The sequence below is a fragment of the Pelophylax lessonae genome, assembly GCF_965119305.1.
Source record: "Pelophylax lessonae genome assembly, chromosome: 3".
NCBI classification, from domain to species: domain Eukaryota; kingdom Metazoa; phylum Chordata; class Amphibia; order Anura; family Ranidae; genus Pelophylax; species Pelophylax lessonae.
This window is the reverse complement of record NC_138770.1, coordinates 674,867,890-674,880,399: the sequence shown is the minus strand read 5'-3', so window position 1 is coordinate 674,880,399 and position 12,510 is coordinate 674,867,890. Positions and strand designations below refer to the sequence as shown.

At 48.2% G+C, this 12,510-nt stretch overlaps 1 protein-coding gene and 1 long non-coding RNA gene across 2 annotated transcripts in view; one reads left to right on the top strand and one right to left on the bottom strand.

The window, feature by feature from the left end:
* ZFAND3 (zinc finger AN1-type containing 3) overlaps positions 1–12,510 on the bottom strand; it is a 367,558-nt gene that overhangs the window by 99,199 nt on the left and 255,849 nt on the right. Inside the window, exon 4 of the mRNA XM_082249318.1 lies at positions 2,847–2,912. Within this exon, the coding sequence (XP_082105444.1) occupies positions 2,847–2,912 (66 nt within the window). The remainder of the gene's footprint in view (positions 1–2,846; positions 2,913–12,510) is intronic.
* The window catches only part of LOC309549206, a 386,600-nt gene that overhangs the window by 193,214 nt on the left and 180,876 nt on the right, over positions 1–12,510 (top strand). The gene's annotated exons all lie outside the window — the stretch shown is intronic.

Genomic DNA, 12,510 nt, shown 5'->3' with positions numbered 1-12,510 from the left:
AGACCTCAGCTCCCACCACACTCCAGACCTCAGCTCCCACCACACTCCAGACCTCAGCTCCCACCACACTCCAGACCTCAGCTCCCACCACACTCCAGACCTCAGCTCCCACCACACTCCAGACCTCAGCTCCCACCACACTCCAGACCTCAGCTCCCACCACACTCCAGACCTCAGCTCCCACCACACTCCAGACCTCAGCTCCCACCACACTCCAGACCTCAGCTCCCACCACACTCCAGACCTCAGCTCCCACCACACTCCAGACCTCAGCTCCCACCACACTCCAGACCTCAGCTCCCTCCACACTCCAGACCTCAGCTCCCTCCACACTCCAGACCTCAGCTATCCCCACAGTCCAGTCCTCAGCTCCCTTCACACTCCAGACCTCAGATCCCCCCACACTCCAGACCTCAGATCCCCCCACACTCCAGACCTCAGATCCCCCCACACTCCAGACCTCAGATCCCCCCACACTCCAGACCTCAGATCCCCCCACACTCCAGACCTCAGATCCCCCCACACTCCAGACCTCAGATCCCCCCACACTCCAGACCTCAGCTCCCCCCACACTCCAGACCTCAGCTCCCCCCACACTCCAGACCTCAGCTCCCCCCACACTCCAGACCTCAGCTCCCCCCACATTCTAGACCTCAGCTCCCCCCACACTCCAGTCCTCAGCTCCCTCCACATTCTAGTCCTCAGCTCCCCCCCACATGGCTTGTAGTGGGTGAGGCTTGCTGGGTCCCTCCCAAAGCTCTGTTCTCTGTACAGGTTATGTACAGCATAGTAATGATGTCCATGCTTTTTTTAGTTCAATGTAATTATTGGTTTTAACAGAATAAACATGGAGAACTAGGAGTAAACATATGAGTACACAACATTGGTGTCGTGCAAGATTACCAGAACATGGAGTAATGAACTGATATATAAACATATAACAGAGAACATTGCCAGGTTATAGAAACTAGAGAGTATATCACAAGGTCTATGCTTTTTTACAAGGTAATACAGTGGGGAAAATAATTATTTGATCCCCTGCAATTCTGGTCTCATCTGACCACAGCACTTTCTCCCAATCCTTACTACAGTAATCAGTGCTAAAAACATGCACTGTTACTGTAATAATAACACTGGCAGGGAAGGAGTTAACACCAGGGGCAATCAAAGTGTCACATGTGTCTCTAGGGGGTGCCTTCTAACTGTGAGGGGGATGGGCATGCTGAATAAACACAGAGACCTGTGTTCCTAAATAAGAGGATCCCTGTGTTCATTATTGCCAGAACAGCGGTCTGCCGTGTTTACAACGGCAGACTGCTATTCTGTCTCTACGAGGAGCGATTGTGGGTGCCGATCGGCGCGTGCGTGCACCCCCACTAGTGGTCCCGCGAAATGACATACAGTTACGTTGTTTCGTGGGGCAGAGCCGACTTGCCGCAGTATATGTGCTGCTGGCGGTCAGCAAGTGGTTAAAGCGGTAGTATACTCCGCTTTTTAACTTTTTTCTACAGGTATAATAAGACTTACCTGTAGGTAAAAATTAATATCTCCTAATCCTGCACGGTTCAGGAGAAATTCACCCTGACACCAGCAGCGCATGCGCTCTGAAGGTCCGGCGTATCTTGCCTGAACTTCAGAGCTCCTTGCCGGAAATTACGTTATCACGGCTCCGGCCACTCACAGCGCCGGAGCCGCCGAACCCGGAAGAGACGCCAAAGGTAAATGTCAGCTGCCTCAGCGGTGTCCGGGCGACCGTATCGGGGCTTCGTTCTAGGGTATGTCATAATGTGCTAGTATGCGATCACATTATGCCATTGTCCTGCAGGGTTTTTTTTTGGGATACAACCACTTTAAGTAGTTAAAATAGTTGTAAACCTCAGACATGAAATATGAACAAAGCATACCCCTCTATGGTGTGTACTTGTCGCCATCTAGAGCACTAGGTGTCATTTCTGTCTGCTGCCTCCTTCCTCTGCTATCAGCATGAGTCACTTCTGACATCAAGAACACAAAGGTGACAGGGGAGGGATCCCCAGCACACAGTCTGTGATTGACAGCCTCAGCTCTGTTCCTGTATGCTGTGCAAAGGGGGGGGGGGGTGTCTTTTCCCTGCCATCAGCTTTTAGAGCTCTCCTTACTGAGCTCTGCAGTGTAACTTCAGATCTCCGCCCCCTATTTTCTGATCGTTCAGACGAGCTGTATAAATTCTGGACTTTGAACGGAGGTAGAGACGAGAAGACTGCAGATAAACAGGTACAACTAACGCAGGAGGATTTGTTTCATCTCGATATCACCTGAGGCCAGTCACTGGGTATATGGAAGGATTTTTAACCACTTTAAAGAGATTGTAAATTCTCGTCTTTTTTTTGGGTAAAAATAACAAACATGTTATACTTGCCTCTTCTGTGCAGTTGGCTTTGCACAGAGCAGCCTGGATCCTCCTCTTCTCGGGTCCCTCCTTGGCGCTCCTGGCCCCTCCCTCCTTCTGAGTGCCCCCACAGTAAGCAGCTTGCTATGGGGGCACCCCAGCCGAGCTGCAGCTCTGTGTGTCAATTTAGACACGGAGGTGCGATTTGACACCACCTCCTCTCTCTCCTCATTAGCTCACTGAATTTGACTGACAGCAGCGCAAACTAATGGATGCCCGCTGCTGTCTCCAATAAGGAGGAAGAGTCTCAAACAGCCGAGTGACTCCTACAACATTGCCGGATCTAGATGGGGTAAGTATTGGGGGGGCGCTACACACAGAAGGCTTTTTATCTTAATGCATAGAATGCATCCACTGCCTTTAAAATCACTTTAACTATAAATTAGATCAAACAAAAGGAACCGGCTTCGCCTCTTACCTGTGTCGCAGGATCTTTTGGTCGGCGTGGTTAAAGAGACATGAACTGTGTCTGTGCAGGGCCCACCTGAAACCAAGAGACACAAATCAATATGGAGTCACAACAGACTGATCATACCATATGCCAATCAAATTTCTAATTTTTCTTAAAAAAGGAACAGTAGTCTATTTTTTTCTTACCAATTTTGTGCATTTTTTTGTATACAACATTAAAAATAAATTTTAAAAAATCAAATTCAATTAAAAAAAAAGTTAATGGTAAAATTCCATTAGAAAAAAAATATATATTAAGAATAGCTAAATGGGAGAAGGGGTGGATTAGGGCTGATTATGGTTCACTAAGGATTAAAAAGGAGATAGATAGATAGATAGATAGATAGATAGATAGATAGATAGATAGATAGATAGATAGATAGATAGATAGATAGATAGATAGATAGATAGATATAGATAGATAGATAGAAACTTTATTTAGAAAACTATTTTTTTTTTTTTTTGTAAGTTTTCGTTATCCATTTCAATACCGGGACCTTTCACGCCCTTCCTGCCCAAGCCAATTTTCACCTTTCAGTGCAGTTACATTTTGAATGACAAATGTGCGGTCATGCTACACTATAGCCATATGAAATTTTTTTTTTTTGTTCACACAGATAGAGCTTTCTTTTGGTGGTAATTAGGGTTGAGCGGACACCTAGATGTCCGTGTTCGACGGGTTCGGCCGAACTTTAAAAAAAAGTCCGGGTCCGTGTCCCGGACTTTTACCGAACTTTTCCCGGACACCGAACCCCATTGAAGTCAATGGGGACCCGAACTTTAAGGCACTAAAATGGCTCTAAAACACCAATGGAAAGGGCTAGAGTGCTGCAAATGGCAGCAAAACGTAGTTAAGAGCATGGCAAGTGCTCTGCAAACAAATGTGGATAGGGAAATAACTTAAAACAACCAAAAAAAAACAGAAAAATAAAACAATGTTCTTCATCTCTGAAGGACGAGGCCCATATGGAGTAGGAGGGAGGTTGAGGTGGTGGTGGATGTGGCGGTGTCATAGGCGTGCGCACAGGGTGTGCTTGGTGTACCTGGGCACACCCTAATCACCTAGGGCACATAGCATTATCGCTCTGTTTGCCAGTGAGGAGATGGGAAAGATCTCCCTCGCACCTGCTCTGCTCTATTTCTCTTTGCCAGCAGGGAGAGTAATGTATCGGGGCCATGTACATGTAGGCAAACACATGCATGTGTATTTCAACTTTGGGGTGCACACCCTAATGCAATAGGCTGCGCACACCTATGGGCGGTGTAGGTGGAAGCGGCGGTGGAGGAGGACCAGGGCCGGATTAAGAGCATCATGGTCTTGGTGCTGAGGATTTTGAAGGGCCTTAAGGGCCGTGCCTTGGCATGCACCCAGAGGAGGAAGGGTGCAGCCATTCATGCCTAATTCAACATGGGATGCTGTCTCTGAAGCCCATAAACACATCCATGCATCGGCAACTGTCCCTCCTTGTCAGGCCTTCGCGCTGTGTGGGGAGGTTCTGAGGGTGCTGCCTGGGGAAGCGAGCATAGAAGCCAGACTTCTGTGTTTACAAGTGACAGAAGAGCGGTCACAGTGAATATGGCCAACCCGGGGCCTATATAAAAGGTAGGGGCCTGCATGGAGCTGCAGCTCCAATAGCCCCTACGTTAATCTGGCCCTGAGGAGGAGGACGAGGTAGCCAACACTGCTTCTTTTCACAAATTTTAAATGAGGGTACACCCCAAAAGAGTGAGAAAGAGCAAAAATGGAACAATGGCTGGGTAAGGTCGGTATCCATTGCTATTCTGCACAAGGTACGGAAAAGTCCCGTGGGATCCATGCCTGGTTCATTTTAATGAACGTGAGCTTGTCCACATTGTCTCTGGACAGGCGGCTGCGCTTGTCTGTTATAACACCCCCAGCCGTGCTAAATACCCGTTCAGATAATACACTGGCTGCAGGGCACGCCAGCACCTCCAAGGCGTAAAGGGCAAGCTCAGGCCATGTGCCCAATTTGGAGACCCAGAAGTTGAAGGGGGCAGACCCCTCATTCACTACATGTAGGCGTGTGCACACATACTGCTCCACCATGTTGGTAAAATGCTGCCTCCTGCTAAGACGTTCCATCTGAGCTGCTGGTGCTGCTGTTTGTTGTGGCGTGCTGACAAAGCTTTTCCACATTTCGGCCATGCTAACCCTGCCTTCTGAGGTGCTGGCGGTGCCCTGGTTGAGTTGGCGACCTCCTCCTCCTCCTCCTCTGCCTTGTGCTTCCACTGTGGCCCCGCTGTCAGATGGGAATGCCAGCAGCATCGCGTCTACCAGCGTGCGCTTGTACTCGCGCATCTTGCGATCGCGCTCCAGTGAGTGAATTAAGGACGGTACGTTGTCCTTGTAACGGGGATCCAGCAGCGTGGCCACCCAGTAATCAGCACAAGTTAGAATGTGGGCAACTCGGCGGTCGTTGTGGAGACACTGCAGCATGTAATCGCTCATGTGTGCCAGGCTGCCCAGAGGCGACGAAAGGCTGTCCTCTGTGGGAGGTGTATCGTCCGTGTCCTCTGTATCCCCCCAGCCACGCACCAGTGATGGCCATGAGCTGGCCTGGGTGCCACCCTGCTGTGAACATGGTTCCATCTCCTCCTCCAGCTCCTCCTCCTCCTCATCCTCCAGAACTGTGCCCCTGCTGGACAATTGTGTCCCTGGCGTTTGTGTGTGCAGGAACCCACCCTCGGAGCCCCTTGCGAAAGACTGCCCTGAAAGCCTTGGAAATGTTACCTCTTCATCCTCCTCCTCCTCCTGTGCCACATCCTCTTCCATCATCGCCCGAATTGTTTTTTCAAGGAGGCATAGAAGTGGGATAGTTAAGCTGAGAACGGCGTCATTGCCACTGGCCATGTTGGTGGAGTACTCAAAACAGCGCAACAAGGCACACAGGTCTCGCATGGAGGCCCAGTTATTGGTGGTGAAGTGGTGCTGTTCCGCAGAGCGACTCACGCGTGCGTGCTGCAGCTGAAACTCCACTATGGCCTGCTGCTGCTCGCACAGTCTTTCCAGCATGTGCAAGGTGGAGTTCCACCTTGTGGGCACGTCACATATGAGGCGGTGAGCGGGAAGGCCGAAGTTACGCTGCAGCGCTGCCAGGCGAGCAGCAGCAGGGTGAGAACGCCGAAAGTGAGCACAAACGGCCCGCACTTTCTGCAGCAGCTCTGACATATCGGGGTAGTTTTTAAGGAACCTCTGCACCACCAAATTCAGCACATGCGCCAGGCAAGGGATGTGCGTCAAACCGGCTAGGCCCAGAGCTGCTATGAGATTTCTCCCGTTATCGCACACCACCAGGCCGGGCTTGAGGCTCGCTGGCAGCAACCACTCATTTGTCTGCTGTTCCATGCTCCTCCACAACTCCTGCGCGGTGTGCGGTTTGTCCCCCAAACAGGCAAGTTGTAAAACTGCCTGCTGTCGTTTACCCCTGGCCGTGCTGAAGTTGGTGGTGAAGGTGTTACGCTGTCCGGATGAGGAGGCGCTAGAGGATGAGGAAGCAGAGTAGGAGGAGTTAGGAACAGGAGGCAAACTGAAGCGCCCTGCAATCCTCGGTGGTGGAAGGACATGCGCCAAATTGCTATCCGCCTCAGGCCCATCCGCCACTGCATTTACCCAGTGTGCCGTTAGGGAGATATAACGCCCCTGACCGTGCTTACTGGTCCACGTATCGGTAGTTAGGTGGACCTTGGCACAGATGGCGTTGCGCAGTGCACACCTGATTTTTTCCCCCACTTGGTTGTGCAGGGAAGGGATGGCTTGCCTGGAAAAGTAGTGGCGGCTGGGCACGACGTACTGTGGGACAGCCACCGACATAAGGTTTTTAAAACTGTGCGTCTCCACCAGACGGAATGACAGCATTTCAAAGGCCAATAATTTTGAAATGCTGGCATTCAGGGCCAGGGATCGCGGGTGGGTAGGGGGGTACTTCCTCTTCCTCTCAAGTGTTTGGGAGATGGAAAGCTGAACGCTTCCACGGGACATTGTGGAGATGGTTGTTGGTGACCCAGGTGGTGGTGTTACTGACAGATCGTCTGTTTGCGGGGTGGCAGGTGCCGGTATCACTACAGATGTGGCTGGAGCGGCCGAGACTGCAGCAGAAGAGGAAGCAGGATGAGCCAGAGACGTTTCTTGGTTTTGAAGGTGTGTACTCCACTGCAGCTCGTGCTTTGCACTTAGATGCCTGATCATGCAGGTTGTGCTCAGGTTGAGAAGGTTTATGCCTCGCTTCAAGCTCTGATTGCACAGGGTGCAAACCACTCGTGTCCTGTCATCAGCACATTTTCTAAAGAACTTCCACGCTAGAGAACTCCTTTGAGCTGACTTTGGTGCGCTCGTTCCCTTGCTGCGTTGGGCAGTAGCGGGCGTAGTGTCTAGGGCACGGCCGCTCCGCTTCTGCACCCTGCTCCCTCTTCTGCTGTGCTGGTGGCTCTGTGCGACCACCGCCTCATCCTTCAAACTACTCAGGTCACCTGCATGACGTTCATTCCATGTGGGGTCGAGGACCTCATCGTCCTCCACATCATCTTCCACCCAGTCTTCACCCCTGCCCTCCTTGTCGGTCTCCACAATGCTGAACGCCGCAGCAGTTGGCACCTGCGTTTCGTCATCATCGGAGACGTGCTGCGATGATCCTTGCATGTACTCATCTTGAGAAATAAGTGGTTGGGCATCGCTGCACTCAATCTCTTCCACTTCTGGGGCAGGGCTAGGTGGATGGCCCTGGGAAACCCTGCTGACAGAGTCATCAAAAAGAAGAAGAGACTGCTGTATGGCTTGGGGCTCAGACTGCTTGCCTGATTTGCAAGGGGGTGAGGTGAAAGACGGTTGGACATCGGCTGCAGGTGCCAACTGTGACCTTTCTGCAGTAGACTGGGTGGGAGACAATGTGAAGGAACTGGAGGCACTGTCAGCAGCAAACCAATCTACTATCGCCTCCACTTGTTCTGGCCTCATCACTTCTAGGGGCGTATGATGCCCTACCAAATACTGATGCAGGTTCTGTCGCCTACTCACACTTGAGGAAGGTGTTCCACTTGTGCGTGTAGCTGGCACAGATCGACCACGTCCTCTCCTTGCAACAGGAGCTCTAGCAGCAGCACCACCACGACCCAGGCCACGGCCCCTATTTGACGCTCTCCTCATATTTCTGAAATTTAAGATCTTGCCCTAGAAAGGTCTTTATTGAATAGCGGAACAAAAGAACAACAGTATCGCACGGGTGTATCTCACAGTCAAATATGCAAACTATGCCGCAATTTAATGTTTTTTACACCAAAAGGGTGTGTATTGAATAGCGGAATAGGATAAAAAACTGTGTATCTCACACGTACAAACACAGACTAGGCCCGATTAAATTTTTTCCTACCCTAAAGGGAGGATGAGGAAGAGGAGTATGGAACAGGCAGCACCCTCAAATCTTCAGAAGTATGAGATGAACCCCAAAAACTTGGAAAGGTGGATCTCACACGTACCGACACAGACTATTCCGCAATTTAATTGAGCCACAAAGGTTTTTATTGAATAGCGGAATAGGAAATATGATCAAAAAAAAGTGTATGTTTTTCACACGTACAGAAGCACACTAGGCCCCAATTACTATTGTTTGTACACCTAAAAGGATGGATGAGGAAGAGGAGGAGGAGGAGGAGTATAGAACAGGCAGCACCCTCAAAGCTTCAGAAGTATGAGATTGTGTTCACTGTACCCCACAAAGGTTTTGTTCACTGCACCCCACAAAGATTGTGTTCACTGTACCCCACAAAGGTTTTGTTCACTGCACCCCACAAAGATTGTGTTCACTGCACCCCAAAAGGATTGTCTTCTCTGCACCCCACAAAGATTGTGTTCACTGTACCCCACAAAGGTTTTGTTCACTGTACCCCACAAAGATTGTGTTCACTGTACCCCACAAAGGTTTTGTTCACTGCACCCCACAAAGATTGTGTTCACTGTACCCCCCAAAGATTTTGTTCACTGCACCCCACAAGGATTGTCTTCACTGCAGCCCACAAGGATTGTCTTCACTGCACCCCACAAGGATTGTCTTCACTGCACCCCACAAGGATTGTCTTCACTGCACCCCACAAAGATTGTGTTCACTGTACCCCACAAAGATTTTGTTCACTGCACCCCACAAAGATTGTGTTCACTGTACCCCACAAAGATTTTGTTCACTGCACTCCAAAAGGATTGTCTTCACTGCACCCCACAAAGATTGTGTTCACTGTACCCCACAAAGGTTTTGTTCACTGCACCCCACAAAGATTGTGTTCACTGTACCCCACAAAGGTTTTGTTCACTGCACCCCACAAAGATTGTGTTCACTGTACCCCACAAAGATTGTGTTCACTGTACCCCACAAAGGTTTTGTTCACTGCACCCCACAAAGATTGTGTTCACTGTACCCCACAAAGGTTGTGTTCACTGCACCCCACAAAGGTTTTGTTCACTGCACCCCACAAAGATTGTGTTCACTGCACCCCACAAAGATTGTGTTCACTGTACCCCACAAAGATTGTGTTCACTGCACCCCACAAAGATTGTGTTCACTGTACCCCACAAAGATTGTGTTCACTGCACTCCAAAAGGATTGTCTTCACTGCACCCCACAAAGATTGTGTTCACTGTACCCCACAAAGGTTTTGTTCACTGCACCCCACAAAGATTGTGTTCACTGTACCCCACAAAGGTTTTGTTCACTGCACCCCACAAAGATTGTGTTCACTGTACCCCCCAAAGATTTTGTTCACTGCACCCCACAAGGATTGTCTTCACTGCACCCCACAAGGATTGTCTTCACTGCACCCCACAAAGATTGTGTTCACTGCACCCCACAAAGGTTTTGTTCACTGCACCCCACAAAGGTTTTGTTCACTGCACCCCACAAAGATTGTGTTCACTGTACCCCCCCAAAGATTTTGTTCACTGCACCCCACAAGGATTGTCTTCTCTGCACCCCACAAAGATTGTGTTCACTGTACCCCCCAAAGATTTTGTTCACTGCACCCCACAAGGATTGTCTTCACTGCACCCCACAAGGATTGTCTTCACTGCACCCCACAAAGATTGTGTTCACTGTACCCCCACAAAGGTTTTGTTCACTGCACCCCACAAAGATTTTGTTCACTGCACTCCAAAAGGATTGTGTTCACTGCACCCCAAAAAGATTGTGTTCACTGCAGCCCACACACAGAAAAATGGATGTGGATCACTGACACCTGCCTATCTCCTATCCCACACCACACAGCAATATCGATTGTAGTTTGTAGAACACACTTTCCCTAAAATTCAGCAGACTCTGTCCCTAACAGGATTGAGAAGAGATCGTAGATCAGGAGAACTAAGTGCAGACCCCACCCCACACAGCAATATCGATTGTAGTTTGTAGAACACACTGACCCTATAATTCAGCAGACTCTATCCCTAAAATGCCTACAACTCGCCCTGCCTAAACATTCCGACCTGTCCCTCAATTCTATCCGGACACAAATGGTTTTTTCCTGCCTGTCTTTCCCTAATCAGCAGCCAGCACGTTGATGTGTGCTCTGTCCCTGATCTAAGCAGCATAATGATGCCGCTGCGGCTGCCTCGAACTTATAAAGACTTGGTCACATGCTTCAGACGGCCAATCACAGCTACTGAGACATTTGCAGGCATGGCTGGGATGGCTTAAGGCACACCAGTTAAACGATTGTTGATTGGCTGTTGAAAGCCCGCCATGAAAAGAGCGCCAAAGCATGCAAAACCCGGAAATAAAACGACCGAACACGGATTTTTACCCGAATATACAGTAAAGTGTCCGTGTTCGTGTTCGGGTAACAAAAATCCAATTATTCGGTACGAACACGAATAATACAGTCCGTGTTCGCTCAACACTAGTGGTAATTAAACATCACTGATTTTTTATTTTTTTTCTTGCTAAATAAACTAAAAAACACCAAAATTTTAAGAAAAAAAAATGTTTTCTTCGTTTGTTATGAAACTTTGCAAATAAATAATCTTTTTACATAAATTTAGGCCAAAATGTATTCTGCTACTTCCTTTTTTTTGGTAAAAATAACCCAAATTAGTGTGTTTTATTTAGTCTGTAGTAAAGTTTTATATATATATATATATATATATATATATATATATATATATATATATATATATATATATATACACAGTGCCTTGCGAAAGTATTCGGCCCCCTAGAACTTTGCAACCTTTTGCCACATTTCAGGCTTCAAACATAAAGATGTAAAACTGTAATTTTTTGTGAAGAACCAACAACAAGTGGGACACAATCATGAAGTGGAACGAAATTTATTGGATATTTCAAACTTTTTTAACAAATTAAAAACTGAAAAATTGGGCGTGCAAAATTATTCAGCCCCCTTAAGTTAATACTTTGTAGCGCCACCTTTTTCTGCGATTCCAGCTGTAAGTCGCTTGGGGTATGTCTCTATCAGTTTTTCACATCGAGAGACTGACATTTTTGCCCATTCCTCCTTGCAAAACAGCTCGAGCTCAGTGAGGTTGGATGGAGAGCGTTTGTGAACAGCAGTTTTCAGTTCTTTCCACAGATTCTCGATTGGATTCAGGTCTGGACTTTAACTTGGCCATTCTAACACCTGGATATGTTTATTTGTGAACCATTCCATTGTAGATTTTGCTTTATGTTTTGGATCATTGTCTTGTTGGAAGACAGATCTCTGTCCCAGTCTCAGGTCTTTTGCAGACTCCATCAGGTTTTCTTCCAGAATGGTCCTGTATTTGGCTCCATCCATCTTCCCATCAATTTTAACCATCTTCCCTGTCCCTGCTGAAGAAAAGCAGGCCCAAACCATGATGCTGCCACCACCATGTTTGACAGTGGGGATAGTGTGTTCAGGGTGATGAGCTGTGTTGCTTTTACGCCAAACATAACGTTTTGCATTGTTGCCAAAAAGTTTGATTTTGGTTTCATCTGACCAGAGCCCCTTCTTCCACATGTTTGGTGTCTCCCAGGTGGCTTGTGGCAAACTTTAAACAACACTTTTTATGGATATCTTTAAGAAATGGCTTTCTTCTTGCCACTCTTCCATAAAGGCCAGATTTGTGCAGTATACGACTGATTGTTGTCCTATGGACAGAGTCTCCCACCTCAGCTGTAGATCTCTGCAGTTCATCCAGAGTGATCATGGGCCTCTTGGCTGCATCTCTGATCAGTCTTCTCCTTGTATGAGCTGAAAGTTTAGAGGGACGGCCAGGTCTTCGTAGATTTGCAGTGGTCTGATACTCCTTCCATTTCAATATTATCGCTTGCACAGTGCTCCTTGGGATGTTTAAAGCTTGGGAAATCTTTTTTTATCCAAATCCGGCTTTAAACTTCTCCACAACAGTATCTCGGACCTGCCTGGTGTGTTCCTTGTTCTTCATGATGCTCTCTGCGCTTTAAACGGACCTCTAAGACTATCACAGTGCAGGTGCATTTATACAGAGACTTGATTACACACAGGTGGATTCTATTTATCATCATTAGTCATTTAGGTCAACATTGGATCATTCAGAGATCCTCACTGAACTTCTGGAGAGAGTTTGCTGCACTGAAAGTAAAGGGGCTGAATAATTTTGCACGCCCAATTTTTCAGTT